This window comes from Hippopotamus amphibius, chromosome 1, assembly GCF_030028045.1.
Source record: "Hippopotamus amphibius kiboko isolate mHipAmp2 chromosome 1, mHipAmp2.hap2, whole genome shotgun sequence".
In the NCBI taxonomy this organism is placed as follows: Eukaryota; Metazoa; Chordata; class Mammalia; order Artiodactyla; family Hippopotamidae; genus Hippopotamus; species Hippopotamus amphibius.
This window is the reverse complement of record NC_080186.1, coordinates 162,144,927-162,169,697: the sequence shown is the minus strand read 5'-3', so window position 1 is coordinate 162,169,697 and position 24,771 is coordinate 162,144,927. Positions and strand designations below refer to the sequence as shown.

At 42.8% G+C, this 24,771-nt stretch overlaps 1 protein-coding gene across 3 annotated transcripts in view; it reads right to left on the bottom strand.

The window, feature by feature from the left end:
• The window catches only part of SIL1 (SIL1 nucleotide exchange factor), a 265,775-nt gene that overhangs the window by 155,437 nt on the left and 85,567 nt on the right, over window positions 1-24,771 (bottom strand). For all 3 annotated transcript variants that reach the window (XM_057734010.1, XM_057734011.1, XM_057734009.1), the window contains exon 2: window positions 3,396-3,510. In XM_057734010.1, the coding sequence (XP_057589993.1) occupies window positions 3,396-3,500 (105 nt within the window). In that variant the 5' untranslated portion in view covers window positions 3,501-3,510. The remainder of the gene's footprint in view (window positions 1-3,395; window positions 3,511-24,771) is intronic.

Here is a 24,771-nt window from a genome sequence, read left to right as displayed (position 1 = left end):
TTCTGATGAGTAGGGGCTGAGAAAGCCTCTTTTTTCTAAATCTTTAATGAGAGTAATAGAGTAGGTTCAAGAAGGATTATAACAAGATATGAACCACTGAGACACACACTTCAAGCCCTAGGAAAGCCAAACACTGTCTGCAACAATCCCATCACTGCTCGAAATATTTTTTGAGCTTCATTTTGGTATCATCTTTGAACCATATTTTAAGCTACACACACACTCATAATCTGCCATTATTTTACAGTTCACTTGTTTTTAGTAGAGGTGATATAAATTTGGTGCTCCCCTGTCTGATCAGCTCACCCTGTTCACCAAATCTGGCTCTGAGTGACTTTGGCAAGCACTGAGGGAGGTTCAGTCACACGAACATACTACAAGCTGGACAGTCACTTCAAAGGTAGAATTCCAGAAAAGGTTTTGAGGAAAAGCAGCATCATGGAGATGAGGCGGCAATGATAACAGCAGCTACCATTTATTAAGCCCTTACCCATATGCCCGGCACTGGTCTGAAGTGCCTTCCATGCCTCACAACTCCTCCAAGTTTCATCTATGAAGCACATACTTTTATTCTCATTTTATACACACAGGGCGTGTGCAAAACCACACTGCTAAGAAAAGAAGAGGAGAGATTTAAGTCCAGGACTGCCTGGCTCCAAAGTCCATGCATGAATTCTGACTCAATTCTGTGTTTCTGTTCCTAGTCATGTGTTCTAACGGTTGTGCCCTGGATGCTGAGGGAAGGAAGCAGGGGCCGTGAGGTCACCCCAGAACATCTATCAGCACATCCCCCTTCCCTTTAGTGGATAAGATGAGAAACACAGTCCCAGAGAAAGGGACGACCCTCCCTCTGCTCCAGCAGTGTCGTGAACAGGAGACAAAGACCAAAGCGTGAGGGAAGCCAGCCAGCCCTTTGTCAGCTCTAAAGTAAATCTCACACTCCAGTGGTCTTTCAGTTGGCTCCTCAGAGCTTCCTTCCATGCTGAATCCTCTCTTCTCTCTGCCATCATTACTCTAAATACCAATTTTCTCTTAAATGGCAAGAAATCCCAGCTAAGGTGTTAGCTGACAAAAGCTTACCATGTCACACTTCCTTAAACTTATAACTGAATAAGAGATTCTTAAAAACCAAAGCCTTCAAGATGCAAGAGAATGAATGAATCTCTCAGGGTAGGTGGATAGATGCTGTGACAGAGACAGACAGAGAGGGCAACATTTTGGGATAGGAGCCTGGCTGACAGAATCCTAAATTAAACAACGGAAGCAGCCACCCCTTACTAAAAAATAACAGCTGACCTTTATTGACCATCCATTAGCCATATTGTGCCAGTGCCAATGCTAGGTGCTTTATATATATAATCACATTTCATCTACACTAAAATTTAAGAGGGAGGTACCAACCCTGTTTCACACATGAGGAAACAAAGCTCAGAAATGGTCAAATTGCCAAAGTAGGAGACAAAAGAGAGTTTACCAAGGCACTGTGCTCCTTCCACTGGGTTCCACTATCTCCTTCAGCATCCACCACCTTTTGAAGGCCAGTATACCACATAACCACATCCCTTTAGCATTTCCACTGCTCCTAAGATGCGGCATCCCAGGGAGGCACCATAGCAGGAGCCTGGAAGGGAGGCTGAGTCCAGATCATACCCTGATACACACAGCCAACCTTTGCTGGGCGGCCATTAACCTGTACAAATGCCCTTGGGGAGGACAATTCCAGGTCACCAGGGGCATTTGCCAGGACTCCAGGATCTGAACAAAGGATCATGACCACTCCCACCTCCCCCACCACCCATTTTCACTGCTGTGAAGGTGGCTGGCTGCATAATCTGGATTTTAAGTGCCATCAGGGCAGCAATTTTAATGGTATGAGAGGAAAGATGCTTCAACTCCTACTTGTACTTAGCACATGATGAAAGATTATGACAAATGGATACAGCTTAGGAACAGACATAAGGATAAAAGCAGCTTCTGCTGATGAAAGTCAGTATTAACATTTTTCTGAGACTAGACTCAATAGAGCTAATATAAATGGGCCAGAATAATTATGGCTCTGAAAGCTCATCTATTTGGTTGGAGTATTATCCAAAAGGGACTTACTAACACATGGCCCTTAAGTAAATTCATCAGCATGCTTTTGTCAATTGTGCATCTGCTGAAGCTCAGGATGGGGAGCACCCAGATCCTCATGAGCTGCAGGTTGGAGGGGACACAGCCCTGATCCCTTTAGACACGTGGGTGCTTTTCTGGGCCAGGCTATGCCAGAGACAGCCCCAACCTCACGCCGTGGCCAGTCCCACCCTCAGGGGCCAATGGGATCCCAGTCTCACTGTCCTTGAAGAGGAGGCCAAAAAACGGCAGCAACAAGATCTTAGTCAAAGAACATTAAAAGCTCAAAAGAATTCGTGACTCCTAACTGTACATTCTCTCCTGCTCCACAAAGTGGGGAGAAAGGCAAAGAGAAAACAAATGACTTCAGAGAGAAGGTGGAAGCTTGCCATGAGCCAGAGGTGAACCTCGCTGAGCTGGATTAAATTCATCACAATCGTCATTTGCACTTCAACACCCTCCGGCTCCAAAGCCTCCAGCACTTTACCCAACATTTAAGTGGGACCCCTGGGGTTGGGAAAGGTGGCCAGGGAACTGAGAGTCAGTGCATCTCAAGGGAGAGGACAGAGAGAGCATTAGGAGCTGGTCAAGGGCACGCTGTTGCTGGGGTAGGCAAGGGAAATGGGGCCAGAACACCCTGCTGCCAGGCCCAGCTCAGGGCCTTCTCAGGCATTCTGCCCCTGACTTTGGCAATGACAGGAACCCTTAGCAATAAGGTCTGGGTTAATGAAAAGGAGCCCATAAAGAACATGGAGAAAAGTACAGAGGGAAAGAGGACACAGATACAGACCGACTGAGAATGCACATGGATGAGGGGAGTAAGAAGAAGAACCAGTTTTACTTGGTGCTCACCCCTCAGGCACCCAGACCTTGGGGAGAATCCTGATCTTCCCAGCTCTGCCACAAACTAGCTTTATAATGCTGGCCAAGTTACTTAATATCTCTGACACTTAGTCTCCTTCTTGTCAAAATGAGGATAATAATTGTAGTTGTCTACTTCATAGGGTTGTTGAGGAGATTAAATAAGAATACGTACAAAGCACACAATACAATGCTTGGTACCTGGTAAGCTTACCATCATCATCAACATCTTTTCCCCAAAGAGAGACTATGTCATAGCTTTAAAGAGAGGCCAGAGGACCGAGGGATAGGGGAAGAAGCACACATACTCCACGACCCAGCACTGGTTACCCTCCTATAAGAAACTCCCACAGCAGCCCTGGTGGCATGGAGGCTTTCTTGGACCCAAAAAAAGATCTCTCTACTTGTGGTAAGATACTTACCGAATTCTTATGGCTGAGGCAGAAGGTGAAGCAGGAGGCCATCAGCATGCCGAGCAGCATGCTCAACGGAGCCATCCTAAATAGGAGCAGGCCCTGGTGAGGCATAGTTAGAGGCCTGAGGAATGCAAACACAGAAGACAGAAGGTCAACAGGAAGCTGGTGCCTGACACCCCTCCCCCTGCCCTAGCATAGTGATTCCCATGATGCCACTTTTTTGACAGATGTCAAACATTTCAGATGATGTCAGACATTTCCTGAATAGAGGTATCACAGGTCTTCTACCCCAGAGGTAGATCAACATGAAGTAAGCCTTCATTCCCCCACATGGGGCGATATGCCTTGGTCGAAACTGTACAGTCAACCAGGACCCTTGCATGAGCTATAATAGCCCTGGTCCCTTCCTTCTCCATTATCCAGGTTGTTATCAGGTTGTACAGGGTGGTACTAGCTATGGTGAAGAGAGAAGGAAACTAACCAAATGATTTGTGTGTGAACAGACATGGCCCCAAATTCATATGGGCCTTTATAACCATTCACTTCTAAACCATATCCACTGTTATACCTGAAGATAGATACCACCAGCATTCCCTAAAACAGCAAAGTTCAATATTCCCAAGCCATAAAGCCTTTTACATCGCTTTTCAGACAAACAAACCAAAGTGCAGTCCCCAGTAGCTTTAAAATTTAAATAACACAAGGATAAAAGGATATTCCATTTTCACAGATTGGAGGCTTAATAATGTTAAGATGACAATACTACCTAGAGCAACATGCAGATTCAATGCATTCCCTGTCAAAATCCCAGTGGTGGGGAATTCCCTGGCAGTCCAGTGGTTAGGACTCGGCACTTTCACTGCGGTGGCCCAGGTTCAATCCTTGGTTGGGAAACTAAGATTCCACAAGCCACAGCATAGCCAAAAAACAAAACAAAACAAAACAAAACAAAAATGGTGATTCTTACAGAAATGGAGAAACCCATCCTAAAATGCATATGGAATTTCAAGGAACAGCCAAAAAAAATATTGAAAAAGGAGAACAAAGTTGGAGGACTCACACTTCCTGATTTCAAAACTACAAAGCTACGGAGCTACAGTAATCAAAACACTGGCATAAGGGCAGACATATAGACCAATGGAACAGAATTGAGAGCACAGAAAATATTACATATGTGATCAACTGATTTTCAGTAATGGTATCAAAACAATTCAATGGGGAAAGAACAGTCTCTCCAACAAACTGTTCTGGAACAACTGGATTTCCACATGCAAAAGAATGAAGTAGACCCTCCCCTTACATCATATATAAAATTTAACTCAAAATGGATCAAAGATCTAAATTGAGAGTTAAAATTCTTAGAAGAAACATAGGGAAAATCTTCATAAGCTTAGATTTGGCAATAGTTTCTTAAATATGATACCCAAAGCAGATAATAAAAGAAAAAATAAATAAATGAACTCCTTCAAAATTAAAAAACTTTCGTGCCTCAACGGACATTATTAACAGAGTGAAGACAACTCAAAAAATTAGAAAAATATTTCTAAATCATCCATCACAAGGGTTTAGTATCCAGAATATATAAACACCTACAACTCAACAACAAAAAAACAAGCAATCTAAATTAAAATGGGCAAAAGACTTGAATAGACATTTCTCCAAAGAAGATATACATATGCCAGTAGGGACATTAAAGGATTCTCAACATCATTAATCACTGAGGAAATGCAAACCAAACCAAAGCCACAATGAGATACTGTGTACCATTTTACATCCACTACTATGGCTATAATTTAAAGAAAAAAAAAGTAACAAATATTAATGAGGATGTGGAGAAACTAAAACCCTAGTACATTGCTGGTGGGACTGTAAAATGGTGCAGCTGCTGTGGGACAGTTTGTTAGTTCCTCAAGAAGTTAAACATAGAACTACTATATGTATGATCCAGCAATTCCACCTCTAGGTATATATTCCACCCAAAAGTTCTGAAAACATTGACTCAAACAGATATGTCCATGTGAATGTTCACAGCATCATTATTGACAACAGCCAAAAAAGTGGAAACAACTTAAGTACTCATCAACAGATGATTTTTTTTCAAATGGTACATACGATGGAATATTATTCAGCCATAAAAAGAATTATACATGCTTCAACATGAATGAACCTTAAAAACATTATGCCAAGTGAAATAAGCCAGACACAAAAGAATAGATACTATATGATTCCACCTAAGTGAAATATCTAGAATAGGCAAATTGGAGTAGTGAAAAAGTTTTGGTCAGTAAACTAGAGTGAAAATCAAAAGAACTTAATCCAAACTGGCAAATGACCTCAGAAAGAAAGGAAGAAAGAAAAAATAATAAACTTAAGAAGAAAAACAAAAAAAACACACCAAAACAAAACAAAAAAAAAAAACTTAGAAAAATTCAGAATCTGTCAGTATCAGCCCAGACCCTTATAAAAAGTTTGCATGTTGATCACTCAGCCCCAATACATCTCATTAGGCAGTTTACTCAATAGAGTCTTAACTGAATTAATTATAGGGGAAACACCTCTGGAGACTATGGTGTTTTACCTTTTCTCTTTCCTATTCCTGCCACACTCCTCCATGTTCCACCTCAATAAATTGGTCCTGTGACAAGGCTGCAGTGGAACCCAAAGCCCTGCCTGAACCCACTATGAGAAGTTATTACCCCCTGTGCCCAGCCCACACCGTCTCAGGGGCAAACAGAAACTTTCCCTAAGGACATCTGGAGCCATGAAGGAAAATAGCCCTGCTGGACCGGCACTGTGCTAAAAAAGCACAGCCAAGTGGAAAAGCAAAGGCTTGGGAGCTAAAAATAGCTGCTATACTCACCCAGCAGCAAAAGCCTTTGCTTTCTGCCAGTTTCTCCCCTCTTTTTTTGTAGACAAAATGGAACGGCTGAGTGCCACATGAGCTTTCCCCAGCAACCTGGCTCCCTGGGGCACCAATCACACCGAAAGACATGGAGTGAGTTCACAGCACAGCACCAGGTTCTGGACAGGTGCCTGGCCATGCCTGGGTGTCCAGGGGAGTGGGAGTGCAAGGCTCAGTGAGGATGAACAAGGGGCAGAGGCTGCCACATCAAGAATGAGAAGTCTAGAAAGGCCCAGGGAGATGGGTCCCAAGAGGACACAGCCCTGGAGCTTCCTATAATGTCCCATACCTTTTCTATTCCTGCATCCTTGGTTGTGGGGAAATAAAACATGGGAGTAGGGGACTCACAGCATTATCAGGACAACATACATTAAGAGAGAAAAGGATTATTCTAAAAGCCACAGACTTCCCTTCCCCTACAGGAGACTGTTCATGTGTATATGCACAAACAGAGAGAGAGTTAGACACTCCCTTCTTACAGCCAGGGATAAACACTTGGAATTCATGCCGGGGGAAAAAATGAAGAAGAGATAAATGAGCATGAAGTCAAGGGCAAAGAAGACAAATGAGCAGGAGGAAGAGGCCCAGAAGGGACTGAGGAAGAAGAGGTTGGGGACAGCTGATGCACAAACAGCAGCCTCCCCACCTCCTGGAGTGGGATGGCGGGGCAGACAAGAGAAATGGCAGCTCCCACAGGGCTCCCTGCCACCTCCATCTCCTGCACACACACTAACGCCCTCAGAAGCATTTTCTGCCAATATGAAGGATGAGAGATCGATTCGAAAATGCATCCTTCATTTCCACCCCCTCCAATAATTCCACGTGGACTGCACACCTGACCTATTCACTGCCTCCATATATTTTCCCATGAATCAGAGAGAGAGAGAACATGGTGGGGGGGGGGGTGTTGCCTGGGGAGAGGCCTAGGAGCAGTGAAGCTGGGAGAAAGGTGTGAGACAGTTTCTCAGGCTTTGCAAGGACACTCAGAGAACAAATGCAAACTCTGCAGCATGCAGGCATGGGTAATGGTGTCCTCTGTCCTCTTAAGGCCCGGCCTGCAACTATGTCACCTGGACTTTGTCCTTATTCAAGAAGTGGCAGGTGGAGAGCAAGCAGGCAAGTTTTTCCTGAAGCTCGGGGGGAAGGGGAAAAGAGGGAAAGGGGAAGTGTCCCATAGTTTGGTTCTGCCAGGATGGCCCACCATCACAAGCAGGGACATAGGCAGCAGCAGCAGCAAAAGAAAACCTCAGACCCTGACATAAGTAAAGCCAAAGTCATGGAATTCCATTGAGGCACAGTTTGGCACACTTGGCCTGAGGTTAGTACCCTCCCCAAATCACTTGCTACGCACTAACCCTGCGTCCATGTGATCACCTGATCCTGTACACCCTGCACAACAAACCTTCCCATGATCCTTGGCTCTCAAAAGAAGACAGAACTACATCTTTACATTGATGGTCTTCTTCCGACTTACAATACCATCACTCAGTCCAGGAAAGGGGAACGTATTTCAATGTTTCACAAGTAACTCTTTCCTTAAGTATCCTTGGGCTTTGGGACAAAAGAGATAATAAGGTACTTGAGATGCCCATTTTTCTATCAAAACTGGCTATTTGTAGTCTGTAGCTCTACTTAAATAGAGGTTGGATGCTCTCAGCAATCTGTATTGCCAGCTTATTGCTGCCTAGAGCAGATGCTTGGGGCACAGGTGGGAGGAGGCCCCTGGACTCACTAGCCCTTGCCTCCCTGGTGCCTCATGTTCTCCTCTCAATTCAGACAGGACTGGAGGAGGGGACTGGGCCCTAAATAAACAAGACATCTTCCTGTAACTTTTATCTTCTCTCAAGGCAGGAAAATAAAAGAATGGCATGAGGATGGCAGGAAGCCAACAGAGGAAGGAATGGAACTGCTAGACCTCCTAAAGCTTCTGACATGGCTGACAGGCCCCATGGACAGTGGCTGCTCTCCAGTCTCAGGGCCATAGCACAGGGAGAACAGGTAAACGTCAAAAGTGTTCTGAGCAGGAAGAGCCACCTCAGCAGCCTGCCTAGGAATGCCTGGAACTCCAACTTATAAAATGCTTATGTTTATTTATTCATGGACATGTATACAATACATGTATGCCCATGTATTTGTTTCCCCAAATCTTCTGGAAAAAGTTAAAGGGCAAGAATTTCTATTTCCATCTTATAAGAAGGAAATTAAAGAGATTTAAAACATTGGGTTGAAATGTACACGAATTTAGTCAGACACATCTAAGGCCAAGTCTTGGCTCTGCCAATTTCTAGCAATGTGATCCTTGGACACACACTTCACTAGGCCTCAGTTTCTTCATCTATAAAATGGACATAATAAGAGCTCCTACTTCAAAGAGTGTTAGGGACGATTAAATAAAACAATGCATGGAAAGTACCTGGTATAGCACCTGGCACCTAGTTATCATACCATCATTAGACTGGGGATGAGGACTTGCCCTTGGACCTACAGGCAGTCAGAGCCAGGCCAGGCACCCTAGAAACAATCTCCAGAGCCCCTGCCTCCTGCAGGATCTTCACACCCTCTAGCTGACCCCACAACTCAAATTTTAGGACCAAAGCATTTTGTTGGGTATCTGCTCTCAGGAGATGAAGGAAACAGATGTTAGAGGAGGACCCCCACAGCTAAAAATGGAGACAGACACCCCAGTCAGTTTTCTGCTGAGCACCAAGGCAGACCCAGCCCACTCAATGCTTTTCCCAGCATGTTAGTGTCCAGAGAGCCAGGCTGCCATCATGTAGAACTTCCAACTGCAGGAACAGCTATAAAAGTCTTCTGCTTTATAAACTGAAGGTTAGAGGGTGAGTTCTTCCCACAAACACATTCATTACTATTTATGTGCTACAAAAACTCACACACACACACAGCGTCACTCACCTCTACACAAACAGAAGCTCACCGCCTAATTTGGGTAGACAACTATGAAGCTGAAAAAACAATGCAAAGAGAACACTGAAAGGACAGCCCTGACAAGTAAGAACAATGTGCAAGGCTTAGGAAAAGAAATGGATTTTTAAAGAATAATTTGAAGGACAAGAGAAGTAAGTTTGAAGAGGTCAGGCAAACAGGCTTTTTCCCCCCAAGACATAGATTAAACAGAAAGTCAGGAGGTAGACAGCAATTAAGTGAAAAGAGGCTTTGAAATGCAAAAGAAATGTGGCTTCTAACCCCAGTCTAGCCCATAACTGGCTGGCAGGCTGGACCTAGAACATACTTAAGCCACTGACCATTTGTATAATGGCAACAGGGTGTGCCCCAAATACTGAAGTCATGCCTAAGGCCAAGCAAATGGGGACTGCTCTCAATAAACCCAAGGCACCCTAAAAGGAAAGTGATTAGATGAGGCTACTGGAGAGTAGAAAGGTCACAATGGACCCAAGCCTCTGCCTGACCAGAGAGTTACAAGGCCAAAATCCGCTTGTACAGCCTACAAGGAAGAGCTCAAGTGAGGCCCTTCCACTGGCAACACAGAGACAGGTGCTGGCCCTTCCGGAGAGCACACAGAGCCAAGAAGGGCTCCACAGGCTCAGCTGTGACTGGAGCTCTGAAAGGGAGGCAACATAGGATGGGATGAAATAGGAAGGGGCACTCCTGACCCCTCCTCAATACTCTGCACTCCAAAATTTGGGGGACATGACCAATCGCATCCCTAACCCAGTAGAGAAGAGAGCAGACCTTCAAGAAGGTAGCTAAATCACTACTAAAAATAAAATAGATAACCAACAAGGACCAACTGTATATAGCACAGGGAAATACTCTCAATATCTTGTAATAACCTATAATGGAAAGGAATCTGAAAAAGAATAGGCAGATATGTATTAACTGAATCACTTTGCTGTATACCTGAAACTAATACAACATTGTAAATCAACTGTATTTCAATAAAAAAAAATTTTTAAGAAAGGTAGCTAAGCGTATTAGCAAAAAACTGCAATCTCAGAGACAAAAGACAGTGGCTCAATCTAAAAGAAATCAAGTGACAAGTAGAGTGATTGAAAAAAAGGGAGCCCAGCCTGGCCCTCTCCAGACCTATCCTATTCAGCCCCAGCCTTCAAAGAATCTGAATGCTGGAAAGGGGCTTAGGACTCAGTCTTCATTTGGACTGCTAACAATCCAAAAGACACAGTAGGCACTTGATTATGTACACACTGAATAACCAGAGTTCAGTGCCTTTAGGTATGGGTTTGTCATTGCATATAGGAAGGCTCTGGCAACTTCATGCCTGTTGAAGAGAAAAAAGGTAGAGAGGACTAGGGCAGGATAAGAATTTTGGTGCCATCACCCAGAGGTGACAACCAAAGCAATAAGAATAGAGTCCCTGGGCTTCCCTGGTGGCACAGTGGTTAAGAATCTGCCCACCAAAGCAGGGGACATGGGTTTGAGCCCTGGTCTGGGAAGATCCCACATGCCACAGAGCTACTAAGTCCGAGCACCACAACTACTGAGCCTGCGCTCTAGAGCCCGATAGGCACAACTATTGAGCCCACATGCCACAACTACTGAAGCCTAGAGCCCGTGCTCCACAACAAGAGAATCCACTGCAATGAGAAGCCCATGCACTGCAAGGAAGAAAAGTCCACGCTCTCTGCAACTAGAGAAAGCCTGCATGCAGCAACGAAGACCCAATGCAGCCAATAAATAAAATTAACTAATTAATTGAAAAAAAAAGAATAGAGTCCCTGTATTAGAGCGAAAACTTAATGAGAAAGGAACAATGGGCCAAGAAGAGTTTTCAGGCCATGATTGGAGGTTAGGAAAAGAAAGAGGAGCAATCCAGGGACCAAGATGAAGAACATTAAGAATAGTGCAGAATTACACAGGCCAAGAGATGAGGGAATCCTGAGAAAATCAAGTTGTAGGCAACAAAGTCAAGAGGTCAGTCAGAACGAGGATGAGAAAAGCCACTGGATTTGGCAATGAGGCAGCTGGAGGGCCCTTCAAAAGAGGGTGCACTTGTGAAGAAACAGAGGCACAAGGCTAGAACACTTGGAAAAGCTGAGTAGGTCCACTGAAGTTTGGAGATTTGGGGCTACTTCTCTAAATCCAATTTTTTTCAACCTTTCCCCTATAGTCATAATGATAACAGAGAAAATACTGACGCCAGTGGTCCTATAGAGAGATTCTCCGATGCCATTTGGTAGGCTCCCATGATGGTGTAGCGCTACCCAGCCCCCCCCCCCCCCAACACACACATCCTCAGGATAGTGATGGGCAGAGACACATCAACAGAGAAAGGAGGCAGGGAAACAAACTCTCCAAAAACAAACTCCCATCTGACACAACTCCACCTTCTCTGAGCTCTCAGCCATGCCTTAGACTGCGCAGAAGCTTTAGTCCTTACACTCTGTAGAGCTGTAATAATCATAATTATAGCACTTGGACTGACGGGTAAAGAGAAAGACCAGTGATACCCAATCCCAGTATTGAAATACAATATTTGGGAAGCCCAGAGGAAAATAAATTCTGTCTAATAATAATTGCAGTCAACATTTATAGAGCACTTTCTATGTGCCAAGCAAAGTTCTAAGCTCATTTACTCTTCACCACAACCCTGTGATGAGGTTCTAATATGCTGCTCATCTTGCCCATGAAGGGACTAAAATTCAGAGAGGTTAAATAATTTGCCCAAGTTCACACAGTCAGAGAGCAGGAGAATCAGGAATCAGAGCCAGTTTGGCCTCAGAACCCATGCTCTTTCCACAGACCATGCAGCCTTTCCAGTAGCCTATGAAATCAGCCATTCATTTTATTTGTTTTACAACAGTGTGAATAAAAGGCACATTTTGTGTCAGAGAGAAATTTTTTAATGAGCCTACTGGAGCCCTCTTGCAGAGAGACCTACTTCTACCACGTCTATATTTCTGCACATCATACACATACACACAGACATGTACACACATTTGATTACTGAATGTCCTTGGCACAGCCAAGCCCACAGTAGAGGCACAGACATTCAAGAAGAAGAACGCCCCTGACTCAGACTGCAACCAGTTCACTGTGTGACTTGACCTCTTAAACTCCCATAACTCAGGCTCGCCAGCTGTATAAGAAGCAAAAGTATCCTTGCTCTCCCTCACAGAGTCGGGCACCAAGCACTCCCCTCATACATACCCAACTGTATGGAAAGAATTTAGCAGAGGAGAGGAGAGAACTATATTGGGTAAAAGTTGGCCAAGATGATATCCAAGCTCATTTACAACTAGTCTATGATCCTATTCCCCATACAGAAAATATATAGGACAGGATTATTTCCACATGGCAGATGAAGAAAATAGAGCCCAAGGGGTGAATGGGGCTTGCCTAAGCACACGAGCAAGCAACTAGGCGAAGTAGAGAAATACACTGGCCGTGGTCAGTGTATTTTCCACTAGGCCCTAGACTGCCAGTTTCTAGCAGGGAGTGGGCGAGGAGACCTACTCCTTATACTTGCTCCCCAACCTTGTGTGAGGTCCTAAGAGTGATCAGACTGTGTCTGATGATAGCAGCCAAGGGTACCAAAAACTCTACTCAACTCCATCTCCACTCCAGACCTGGATTTCTGCCCAGGTCTCCCCAATTAGTTGTGGGACTTTGCGCTAGCTGCTTAACCTCTCTCCAAGTTTCAATTCCTTCATCTAAAAAAGGGACTTAATAGTAACTCTTTTGTAGGATGGGTGTTAGCATTAAATGAGATGATATGAAGCATATAGCACAATGCTTGATAGAAACCAAGGGCTCAAGAAGCTTGTAGTGCTCACCAACAACTACTGTTAGAGAAAATTCTAAGCACAGGACAGGATAAACAAAAGCAGTGAGGCTTCACCCCCACATAGAAATGTCTTCTGTTCTGATAATCAAGTCTCTCCTTGGAATCCAGCTTCCCTGAGCTGCAAATCTGCCCACACACCTGGACTACACTCTAGGTGGCTACAGAGGCATTTCCATTGAAACCTTTAAACGATATTGGCTGGCTCTGCATCAGTGCCCACTGAAGAGTTGACTAAGAACAGCCACTTCAGAGCCCAGCTTCCTGGTGACTCAGGCCTGTCTTCACTTTCCTGCTCCTGCTCTCCTACCTCTATGAGAGAATAGGGAAGGCAGGAGCAGCAGGGGCAAATTCAGCAGACTTAGACTGCTTGGACCACCCTAGACAGGGTCAGTTGCTATCCAGGGAGTAAGAGCTCCAGGGCCATATCCTTCTCTCTCGTTTTAAACTGATAACTATATCCTAATAGTAAGCATGATGGGCTTTCTTTATAGCCTCCTGCACAAGAATACCAGGGACTTTCACACACTCATCTACAAACCACACTCTGGGGCTGGGGAGGGATTGAGTTCATCTTTCCTTTCCCCTGCTGTCTCCAAACTTCCAGCAAAGGTCAGGGCCTCATAGTGGGGCTATGCTAGGATAGGGAGGAACGTACAACTTCTAGTCCATAGTTCCAAACGGACTATCTGTAAATCAGTAAGCACACCAACTCTTATTCTATGCCACCCACTCTGGCACTTTGGATTATAAACATTCAGCATTCACACTCTAGAAACAGGTACCTCAGGTCCCCTGAGCACACTGGGAACCATACTGTATAATAGAACATACAAAAGATACCATCACTGTCCTCAGGTGTTTTGTGTCCTGTCCACAATCAGTGAGTAGCTTGGTTTTCCACATCTGAGTCTCAGACAGTACAATTAAGAAGAAAGCCCTCTTAAGGAATATGCCATGAGAAAACAGATACTGTTCTGACCAACTTGAGACACAAATTACAACTTTCAAATGATGAAATAGGCAACAATTAGGGTGATCTTTAAACTAATTGAGGAATCCCAAGAAAACAGCATTTACTTAAGAGAAACACTTAGTGGCAGCACAAGGACAGGTCACCAAGCACTAAACTCTCTACTACCACTTTGGCACTGACTATGTCTTCCAGGTAAGTCAGCAACTAAAAGATTATATTTTATTTTTAACACGCCTGAGAGTCCAGGACTATTCATAATCCCAGATCCTTAAAAACTTGAAAGGAGTTTGAATTTTAAAATGTACACATTTACATACGTGGGCAGAAACACAAAAATCAGATGCTTCTCAACACAGCTCAGGGAGCCATAACTCACGGCTTTCACAATCCCACCTAACACCCAGCAAAAATCTGGGCGCCTTCTCTGAGAGATGGTGGGAGGCTGGGTAGGTAGCCAAGAAACAAAGAAACCTAAACTCAGCACTTGGCAAGACAATTAAGGAGCAGAGGATTTTAAATTCATTGTTTCTGGCTCTAAATATGTCTACATTTATTACCAATTTGGGATCAGAAACCACATTTAGTTCTGCCGTGACCACGCACTAAAAATATTAAGCAGAGTATTGCCTAGGAAAACGGCAGTCCTCCCTGCTGCGGCAGCCCCATTTCAGAGCTGACTCTGCCATGGTCCCAGGGCTCCCCATTCTGGGCTTTGCTGAGAGCCCAGTCACAAGCAGAACTGCCACTGTCCTAACAAGGCCTCGCTTACTTTTCAGAAAGCAACGATGGGAGCCAGGGCTAGAGACTACACAACCTCTTCGTCCTCTCCAAGGCTATGTTACATGGTCAGTGAAACTCCATTTCATGGGCCTATGACAACTACAACCCATCTGACTGGGGGCTCCACAAGGGTAGGGACAACTGTTCACCTAAACCACTGCTGTATCCTCATTGCCTAGCACTGTACCAGACACTCAACAAATATCTGTGTATCTGTTAGCTCAATAAAATTAATAATCTAAAAGGGGGTCATGTGGAATACACAATGGAAAATAATGTCAGTGAAAATATGGACTATAGTGAAACATGAAAACAGATACATAAAATACTGTTGGGTAAAGTAGAACATAATGGTACATGTAGATGAAATACTAGTACTTTGAAAAAAGTGTGTGTAGCCATCTCTGTGATCAGACATGAAGTTAGAATTATGGAAAGCTGTGCTCAATGAAGTCTTTCTTCCTAAAATCTTAGACATATGAGAAAATACTTAAGTATTATTTCCAACACAGAACTTGTTCCCTTATCTACTAATTCATTCTGGTGCCTGGGATCACAGAAGCCGTGCTCTTGTTCAGCAAGACCATCAGTCCTATCCAGCACAAGGAAACAGTTGCAGTCTTAAAATCCAACTTATCAAGTTGACCTTTTTTACCAGACAACTTCCAGTCTGCATCACCGGTATCATTGGCTCGCTAGACAGGTGGCCAAGATGGAGGTGCAGAGACCAAAAACAAACAAACAAAGAAACAAAAAAGGATGCCAGAGCTTCAAATAAGTACCCCCATGCCATACAGCCCGTGGCCTACTACCCAGCAGCATGCCTATTAAGAAGGGTAGCAGATACCAATCCTTCTAAAATTTCCAAAAAATAGAAGAAAAGGGAACACTTCTTAATTCATTCTGTGAGACGAGAATTACCCTGACACCAAAGCAAGACAAGGACACTACAAGAAATTTACAGACCAATATCCTTTATGGATATACAAACAAAAATCCTCAATAAAATACCAGCAGGGCAAATTCAGCTGCATATCAAAAGGATTATACAACATTATCAAGTGTGATTTATCCTAGGACTACAAGGGTGGTTCATCACATGAAAATTAATCCATTTAATACATTACATTAGTGAAGGAAAAAAAACCACACATGATCATCTCAATATAGAGAAGGCATCTGACAGAATCCAACATACTTTAATAAAAACACTCAATAAACCAGGGACAGAAAAGAACTTCCTTAACATAATTAAAGTCATATATGATGAACCAAGAGCTAACATCATACTCGATGAAAGACAAAGTTTTTCCTCTAAGATCAGGAATAACACAAAGATGCCTGCTTTTGTCACCTAGATTCAACATAATACTGGAAGTTCTAGCCAAAGCAATTAGGCAAGAAAAAAGAAATAAAAGGCATCCATATTAGAAAGGAAGAAGCAAAGCTATGTTTGCAGGTGACTTTATCTTACACAAAGAAAACCCTGAAGAATCTACAAACAAAAACTATTAGAGCTAATAAATTCAGCAGGTACAAAATCAAAACTCAAATCAGTTGTATTTCTATACACTAACAACTAATAATCCAAAAAAGGAAATTAAGAAAATAATTCCATTTAAAATAGCATCAGGACTTCCCTGTTGGCGCAGTGGTTAAGAATCCGCCTGCCAATGCAGGGGACATGAGTTTGATCCCTAGTCCAGGAAGACCCAACATACCGTGGAGCAACTAAGCCCATGTGCTACAACTACAGAGCCTGTGCACCACAACTACTGAAGCCCATGCACCTAGAGCCCGTGCTCCGAAACAAGAGAAGCCACCACAATGAGAAGTCCCTGCACCACAAAGAAGAGTAGCCCCTGCTCACCACAACTAGAGAAAGCCCATGCAACACCCAATGCAGCCTAAATAAATAAGCATCAAAAAAAAAAAATACTTAGGAATAAATTTAATCACAGATGAAAGATTTTAACCAAGACAGAAGACATATGGTGAAAAATACAGCACATTGCTAAAAGAAATTAAAGAATACCTAAATGAATAGAAAGATGTCCTGGGTTCATGAACTGGAAGACTTAATTTTGGTAAGATGACAATACTACTCAAAGCAATATACAGATTCAACATATTCTGTCAAAAATCCAAAAGCATCTTTGCAGAAATGAAAAAACTAATCCTAAAATTCATATGGAATTTCAAGGTACCCTACCCCAAATAATTCTGAAGAACAACAAAGTTGGAGGATTCACACATCCTGATTTCAAAACCTTACCACAAAGCTACAATAAAAATTGCATGAAGCTCACATAAACATATATTCTTATATTGAAATAAGGACAAAATACACTCATTACATCAATTGATTTTTAACAAGGGTGCCATTGACTAAAAACGGATCAAAGACCTAAATTTTTTTTTTAAATTTACTTATTTATTTTATTTATTTATTGGATGCATTGGGTCCTCATTGCTGCACACGGGCTTTCTCTAGTTGCTGCGAGCGGGGGCTACTCTTTCATTGTGGTGCATGGACTCCTCATTGTAGTGGCTTCTCTTGTTGTGGAGCACGGGCCCTAGGCGCATGGGCTTCAATAGTTGCGGCACATGGGCTCAATAGTTGTGGCTCACGGGCTCTAGAGCACAGGCTCAATAGTTGTGGCACACGGGCTTAGTTGCTCCATGGCATGTGGAGTCTTCCCAGAGCAGGGCTCGAACTCGTGTCTCCTGCATTGGCAGGCGGATTCTTTACCACTGCGCCACCTAGGAAGTCCTAAAGACCTAAATTTAACAGCTAAAACCATAACATCACTGGAAGAAAATGTAGGGGCCAAACTTCATGACCTTGGATGGGGCAAAAGCTTCTTAAAAATGACACAAACCCATGGGTAATAAAAGGAAAAAATAGGTAAACTGGACTTCATCAAAATTTAAAAACTTTTATAAACAGCAAGGTACTACTGTATAGCAAAGGAAACTATATTCAATATCCTGTAATAAACCATAATGGAAAAGAATATAAAAACAAATACACACACGCGCGTGCACGCGCGCACACACACACACACACACACACACACACACACATACACACGGGTGAGTCAAAAATTATCTGCACTCTGGCTGTAGAATTTAATTAACTTTTAGAAAAGACAAATACATCATTTTTTGACATCATCTCCTTGCTTTTCAATACACTTTGTCCAACTGTCAACAAGCTTTCGTATTCCCTCATTAAAAAATGTTTGAGGCTGAGCTGCAAGCCACGAATACGCCACTGTCTTTACTTCTTCATCAGAAGTGAATCTTCATCCTCGTAGGGCTGCTTTCAGGGGACCAAACAGGTGAAACTCCGATGGAGCAAGATCAGGACTATAGGGAGGATGCTTTAAAATCTCAAAACAAAGTAATCCATGACAGCCTTAGGTTTGTGCGAGATGGGTACTGAAACAACTCATGGAAAAGCATAAACAGAATCATATGGATATCTGCAAACAAAATTTGGACCAACACTCTAAGGAAGGTGAAAGTTTCTTACAGAGAATCATTACTGATGATGAGACATGGATTCATCACTATGAGCCTGAGAGTAAACAGCAGAGTATGGAAGGGAAACATCCTCAAACACCAACCAAAAAAAAGTTCAAAAGTCAACCATCAGCTGGAAAATTGATACTTACAGTTTTCTGAGATTCTCAAGGGCCAGTATTGGAACATTATCAGGAAAAAGGTTCAATAATCAACAGTGCTTGTTACAGTGAGATATTTATTGAAGAACTGAAACCTAAACTTCAGGTTAATAAACACAGAGGACTGCTATACAAAGGTGTTGTGATCTTTCGTGACAACGCATGTCTGCACACTTCTGCCCACATAGTCAACACTCTGCAAAAACTTCATTTTGAGGTGTTAAAGCATTCTCCCTATAGTCCTGATCTTGCTCCATCAGACTTTCACCTGTTTGGTCCCCTGAAAGCAGCCCTGTGAGGATGAAGATTCACTTCTGATGAAGAAGTAAAGACAGTGGCATATTCGTGGCTTGCAGCTCAGCCTCAAACATTTTTTAATGAGGGAATATGAAAGCTTGTTGACAGCTGGACAAAGTGTATTGAAAAGCAAGGAGATGATGCCAAAAAATGATGTATTTGTCTTTTCTAAAAGTTAATTAAATTCTATAGCCAGAGTGCGGATAATTTTTGACTCACCCTTGTATGTATGTATGTATAACTGAATCACTTTGCTGTACAGCAGAAATTAACACAACATTGTAAATCAACTATACTCCAATTAAAAAAATACATTTTTAAAAAATTAAAAAAATTTTTGTGCCTCTCATTATCAAGAGAATGGAAAGACAACTCCCAGAATGGGAGAAAATGTTTGCAAAACACGTATCTAATAAGGACTTAGCATCCAGAATATATAAACGACTCAACAAGACATGCAACCCAATTTAAAAATGGGCAAAGAACTTAAATAGGTATTTCTCCAAAGAAGAAATGGCCAATAAGTTGTAAAATGATGCTCGTTCCACTGATCATTGTGGAAATGCAAATCAAAGCCACAGTGTGATACCACTTGACACCTATTGGGATGGCTTTTTTTTTTTTTTTTAATGAAAATAACAAGTGTTGGCAAAGATGTGGAAAACTAGTACATTGCCATTAGAAATGTAAATGGTGCAGCCACTGTGAAAAAGTCTGATAATTCTTCAAAAGCTAAACAAAAAATTATCATATGACCCAACAATTCCACTCCTAGGTATATATCTAAATATCTGAAAACAGTGACTCAAACAGATACCAGCATGTGAATATTCACAACAGCCAAAACATGGAAATAACCTAAGTATCTATAGATGAATACATTTTTTAAAATAGATTTTTTAGTGTGATATACACATACAATGAAATATTACTCAAGCATAAAAACAAATGAAGTTCTGATGTATGCTGCAATATAGATGAACCTTGAAAACATTAAAAAATAAACTTTCTGCTAAGTAAAATAAGCCAGACACAAAAGGACATATAATTCCACTTACATGAAATATCTAAAATAGGCAAATTCACAGCAACAAAAGTAGATTCGAGGTCATCAGGGGCTGCAGGGACGGGGTAGGTAATGGGAAGTTACTCTTTAATGGGTTCACAGTTTCTGTTTGAGGTGATGAAAAAGTTTTAGAAGTAGATAGTGGTAATGACTGCAAAGCACTGTGAGTGTAATTAATGCCACTGAATTGTACATTTAAAGTGGTTAAAATGGCAAATTTTATGCTATCTATATTTTACCACGCTAAAAAATATAAGATTGCCAATGCATATATACAATTGAATATTACTCAGCCATAAAAAGGAATGAAATTGAGTTATTTGTAATGAGGTGGATAGACCTAGCGACTGTCATACAGAGCAAAGTAAGCCAGAAAGAGAAAAACAAATACCGTATGTTAACTCATATATAAGGAATCTAAAAAAATGGTACTGATGAACCTAGTGACAGAGTAAGAATAAAGATGCAGATGTAGGGAATGGACTTGAGGACACAGGGTTGGGGGGAGCGAAGGGAAAGCTGGGACAAGTGAGAGAGTAGCACTTACACATATATACTACCAGTGTGAAACAGATAGCTAGTGGGAAGCTGCTGCGTAACATAGGGAGATAAACTCGATGATGGGTGATGACTTAGAGGGCTGGGATAGGGAAGGTGAGAGGGAGTCACAGGAGGGAGGGGATATGGGGATATATGTATAAATACAGCTGATTCACTTTGGCGTACCTCAAAAACTGGCACAAGAGTATAAAGCAATTATATTCCAATTAAAGAGCTTTAAAAAAAAAAGATTGCCAATGAGTTGGTAATTGCTGAAACTGGATAATGGGCACATGGGTACATTAATCATACTGTTCTCTCTTCTAAAAATTTAAGAAAAAAATGATGTTTTCTGTAGTTTCTTTGGTAGATGTCTTTGTAAAGGTAAAGAAGTGCCTTTCTATTTCTAAACAGCTAAGACGTTTTATCATCAGTGGGTGTTAAATTTTATTACATGTTTTCTCTACTCTAAGATGATCATATAGATTTCCCTTTAACCTACTAAAGTGGTACATTTTATGTGCAGATTTCTAATGTGAAACCAGCCTTGCATTCCTGGGATAAGTCCAACATGGTCAGATGATCATTTTTATATCCTGCTGGGTTTGATTTGCTGTATTTTGTTGGTCCTTCATGTACTCCCATAATTCTCTGTGTAGTATCATAAAACCCACCAAACTGTACTGTAAATATGAACTCCCTGAGGGGAAAGACTCCTTCCTCATCCACTGTTCCATCCCTAGCTAGTGCAGGGTCTAGGACACAGTAGGCCCTCAATAAAAGTATGACTGATAAATAAGTAAATGAATGGGTAGATGGAGAGATAACCAGGTGAGCAGAGGAACACTTTAGTCCATAATAGTGACACCTTGGCAGGTGTGCAGAGCAGATTTTTCAGGCAGGAAAACCTTCTGAGGGCTCACTCAACCACTCCATACAGGCGTCTTCTCTGTCTATGGGCAACTCAGCTTGTCTGCAGTTCTGTAAGCTGAACCCTAGCCCTAGACTCTCATCCTCCCAGTTTCCCTCATTACCCAATCAATAACATCCACAGTGCAGTGCCTGCTTTCACACAAGATGCAGCGCTCATACCAAAGCATACCCCAAAGCTCAGATCCTGTGCTGGGAGTATGGGGGAATGTGGCATTAGTTTCAAATGTAAAGTGTTCCTCCCAACCTTAGAGTTTATTCTCAATAATCAAAAAGGCCTCATCCCAATCCTGACTGGCACAGCAAGAGCCCATCCCATTAAAAATTCACTGCATCAGCAGTACAGAGGAGGAGAGCAATCAGCAAGGGAAACAGCTGAATTACTTCAGCAGCTGTAAAGTATGTGTCCTCTCTTCCTCTCCTCCAAGTCCATGTTCAACTGTGCCCCACGCCTCCACAATGAACTTGGGTTTGTCATGTATCTATGTCAACTGCAGTAACCAAACTTGAGTTCAAGAAGCAATATTAAAAAGCACTAATTAACTGATATTTAAATAACTATGTTTAATGTCAACAAAATCACACTTTAACATTAAACATCCTCTAGTCTATTAGTTGCTTAATTAAATTCCTTAAGATCCTTGGACACTGGCACAGAGCACACTGCCCTGGGGAGCATTCCCAGGCCCTGGCCTTGGCAGGCTGTGGAAGGGGAAGGGCCCAAGTCCCTGAGGAAGTGCCAGGAGAGCTCAGTTTTCTTCTAGAATCTCCTAATGAGGTGATTTCTCTTCACAGCTCTGCTGGTCTCCATAGGGCAACAAGAACATGACAAACACACCCTGCACCTGGAAAATTACCAAACCAGGCTACAATTTTTTAATGCATTATTTTTTTTAAAAGCACACATAAACCCAAGATGCTTTTCCCATCTGGTATATGTTCTTCTTAAGGGTAGTATATCATGAAACACTGAAGCATGTGTACAAGGGGGATATAACAGGATTCATGACAGCAGGTAGGGTCAGAGGGATCTGCAAGATGCCACCAACTAAATCCCAGCCTGCCAGGAGTCATCAGCCCGCAACTGACAGGGGTACAGCTCAGCCAACAGCAGTATCCTAGACTGGAGCCTGCAAAGAGGCTCTAGGTTCCAGTGAGTGAGCTTGTGATGGGGATGCCAGCGGGACCCCAGGAAGTCTCTTCTGGCAGGGTAGGCTCCATGAGGATGACCTGCCAGCTAGTCTTCTCACAGCACCAGATTTGCTAAAAGGGGATAACATGCCAGCTACCTGCCCAGGTAAACATAACCTAGAAACAATCAGTCTCACACTTGGGCTCCAAATAGAGCACATTCAGCCGAGGATCAATAAGCATCTGGAACCCACAGTTTGGGCAGCAGATGCTCTGAACCCAACCCCACTGGATCATGAGTAAGAGAGTATCATTTTAAGAGCACCAAGGGTGTGACAGATGCCAAGTGGCCCTCCCTTGCCTCACCCTTAGAGCAGGGGCCCCCAGTTCTTTCTGGTTTCCTTACAAAACTACCCCTTTACCTCTCCGTTGGTATTAAATTTTTATTTCTGTCATTCAGCACCTTCCCTATACCTTCTATTTTGCCTAAAGGGCCTGGTCTGACAAAGGAAGCAATGCTTTCCAATTATTCTATCCTGTCTCTCACTGCTCAGGGATTCCTCTTGTGGCAGCTCTCCTTAAAACATCCATGGCAGCCCCTGGTAATGCCAAGAGAATACACTGTAGAAGCAGCTTGGTTAATATTACAGTCTCTCACCCTGAAAGGCAACCACTCCCATCAACAACCAGACACAAGCCCTGGCTTCAGAGAAGCCGGATGTTTGGGTTGAAGCTCATGAAAATGTGGAAAGCAACCAGAAAAACACAAGAGCACTATGCCCACGCAGCCCAGATACACTGCTCACTTACTACCTGCAGTTTCACACCCATGCCAAAATCATTTCAATCCCAGATGAGCACTCAACAGCCAAGCCAATCCAGAAAAGTATTTTTGCAAAGACCTGTTCACTTTCCCATACAGGAGAGCTACAAAAAAGCAAAAACTTGTTCACTATGAAAAGATTAATAAACCACCTACTAGGGAATATATATCCAGTTGCCACCACCTCCAACACATCCAACTAGCAGATTATTCACCCTTCAGCACATATTTGAGACCTGCTACATCCCAGACATGTGCCAGGTGCTGGGGATACAAAGACTAACTAAAGAGGGGTCGTGTTGTCCAGGAGCTTCTAGACGGGCAATAGAAATGGATAAGTAAATTAGCAGTTACAGTAAGCACTTGGTTGAAAGAGCCCTGACAGAGATGGCTAGAAGGCTCCATGGGAGACTGAGGTCAGAGAGGACTTCTTGGAAAAGAAATTAACTAAAGACAATGAGAAAAGCATTCCAAGCAGAGGCAAGACTTTTTGAAGGCCTGGAGGCATGAAACTTGGAACATGTATTTATTTCAACAATGCTGGAGCAAAGGGTTTACAGGGGAGCAGCATCATGATACATAAGAAGCCACTTTGTCAGATGGGTCAGATGGGTTTCAAACACATAGCTCATTGCACTCTCTTAGCAAATCTTCGGAATCGCTCTCCTTTTCAGAACTGCCCCATGGTAAAAGGGAGACGGGAGAGAGGAAAAAAAAGCCTGCTAAGGTAAGAGGGTCACCACTGTTTGTGAATTCTGCTTATGAACTCACTCCTTTGCCTTGAAGTTCAGTGGTTTGTTAGTTCTTGCAAATTTTCAGTATCTATTAATAGAAGGAGTTAGTGTGTAAACAGAATCTGGATTTGGACTGCATTAGCCCTCACAGTGGCCTAAAACCCAAGTGGGTAATTTGAACGGGAAAACAGCCTGAGATTCTAGGTGCCCTCTCCCCAAAGGATATGCCTTGCTCTACTCTCCTCTGTATGTTTCACACTCAACAAGTCCAAAGCTACTCTACTGATCTTCCTCTAAAGTGGCCTAGCTTTACTGAACAAGCCAGAAACCCAGAAGCTCTCCTCAACACTTCCCTCTCCTTTCCCTCCTGTTCTGCCCCCTGCCCAGCCATCATCAACTACTATCGATTGTATCTATTTTCCCTCATGTTCACCTGCCCAAATTGCTAACCCCCACCCCCAACCACCACCTCTCAGGTGAGGGCAACCCAAGCTGATCAGCACAATGAGGAAGCAGAAGGCACATAGCTTTAATGAACTATTATTTTCTCAGCCCAGAGTTTCTGGAATAACCTAAATTCAGTCTTCTGAGCCCCTCTGAAAGGCTCTCAATAAAAGCCACATTCTTCCTCAGATGAAGAGCATCACTCAGGGAACCCACTCAATAACAATAGCAAGCTGGAATGTAAGCTGCAGGGAAGGTTTGGTGCCTTAAGTGAGCCCTTTAGAGGTAC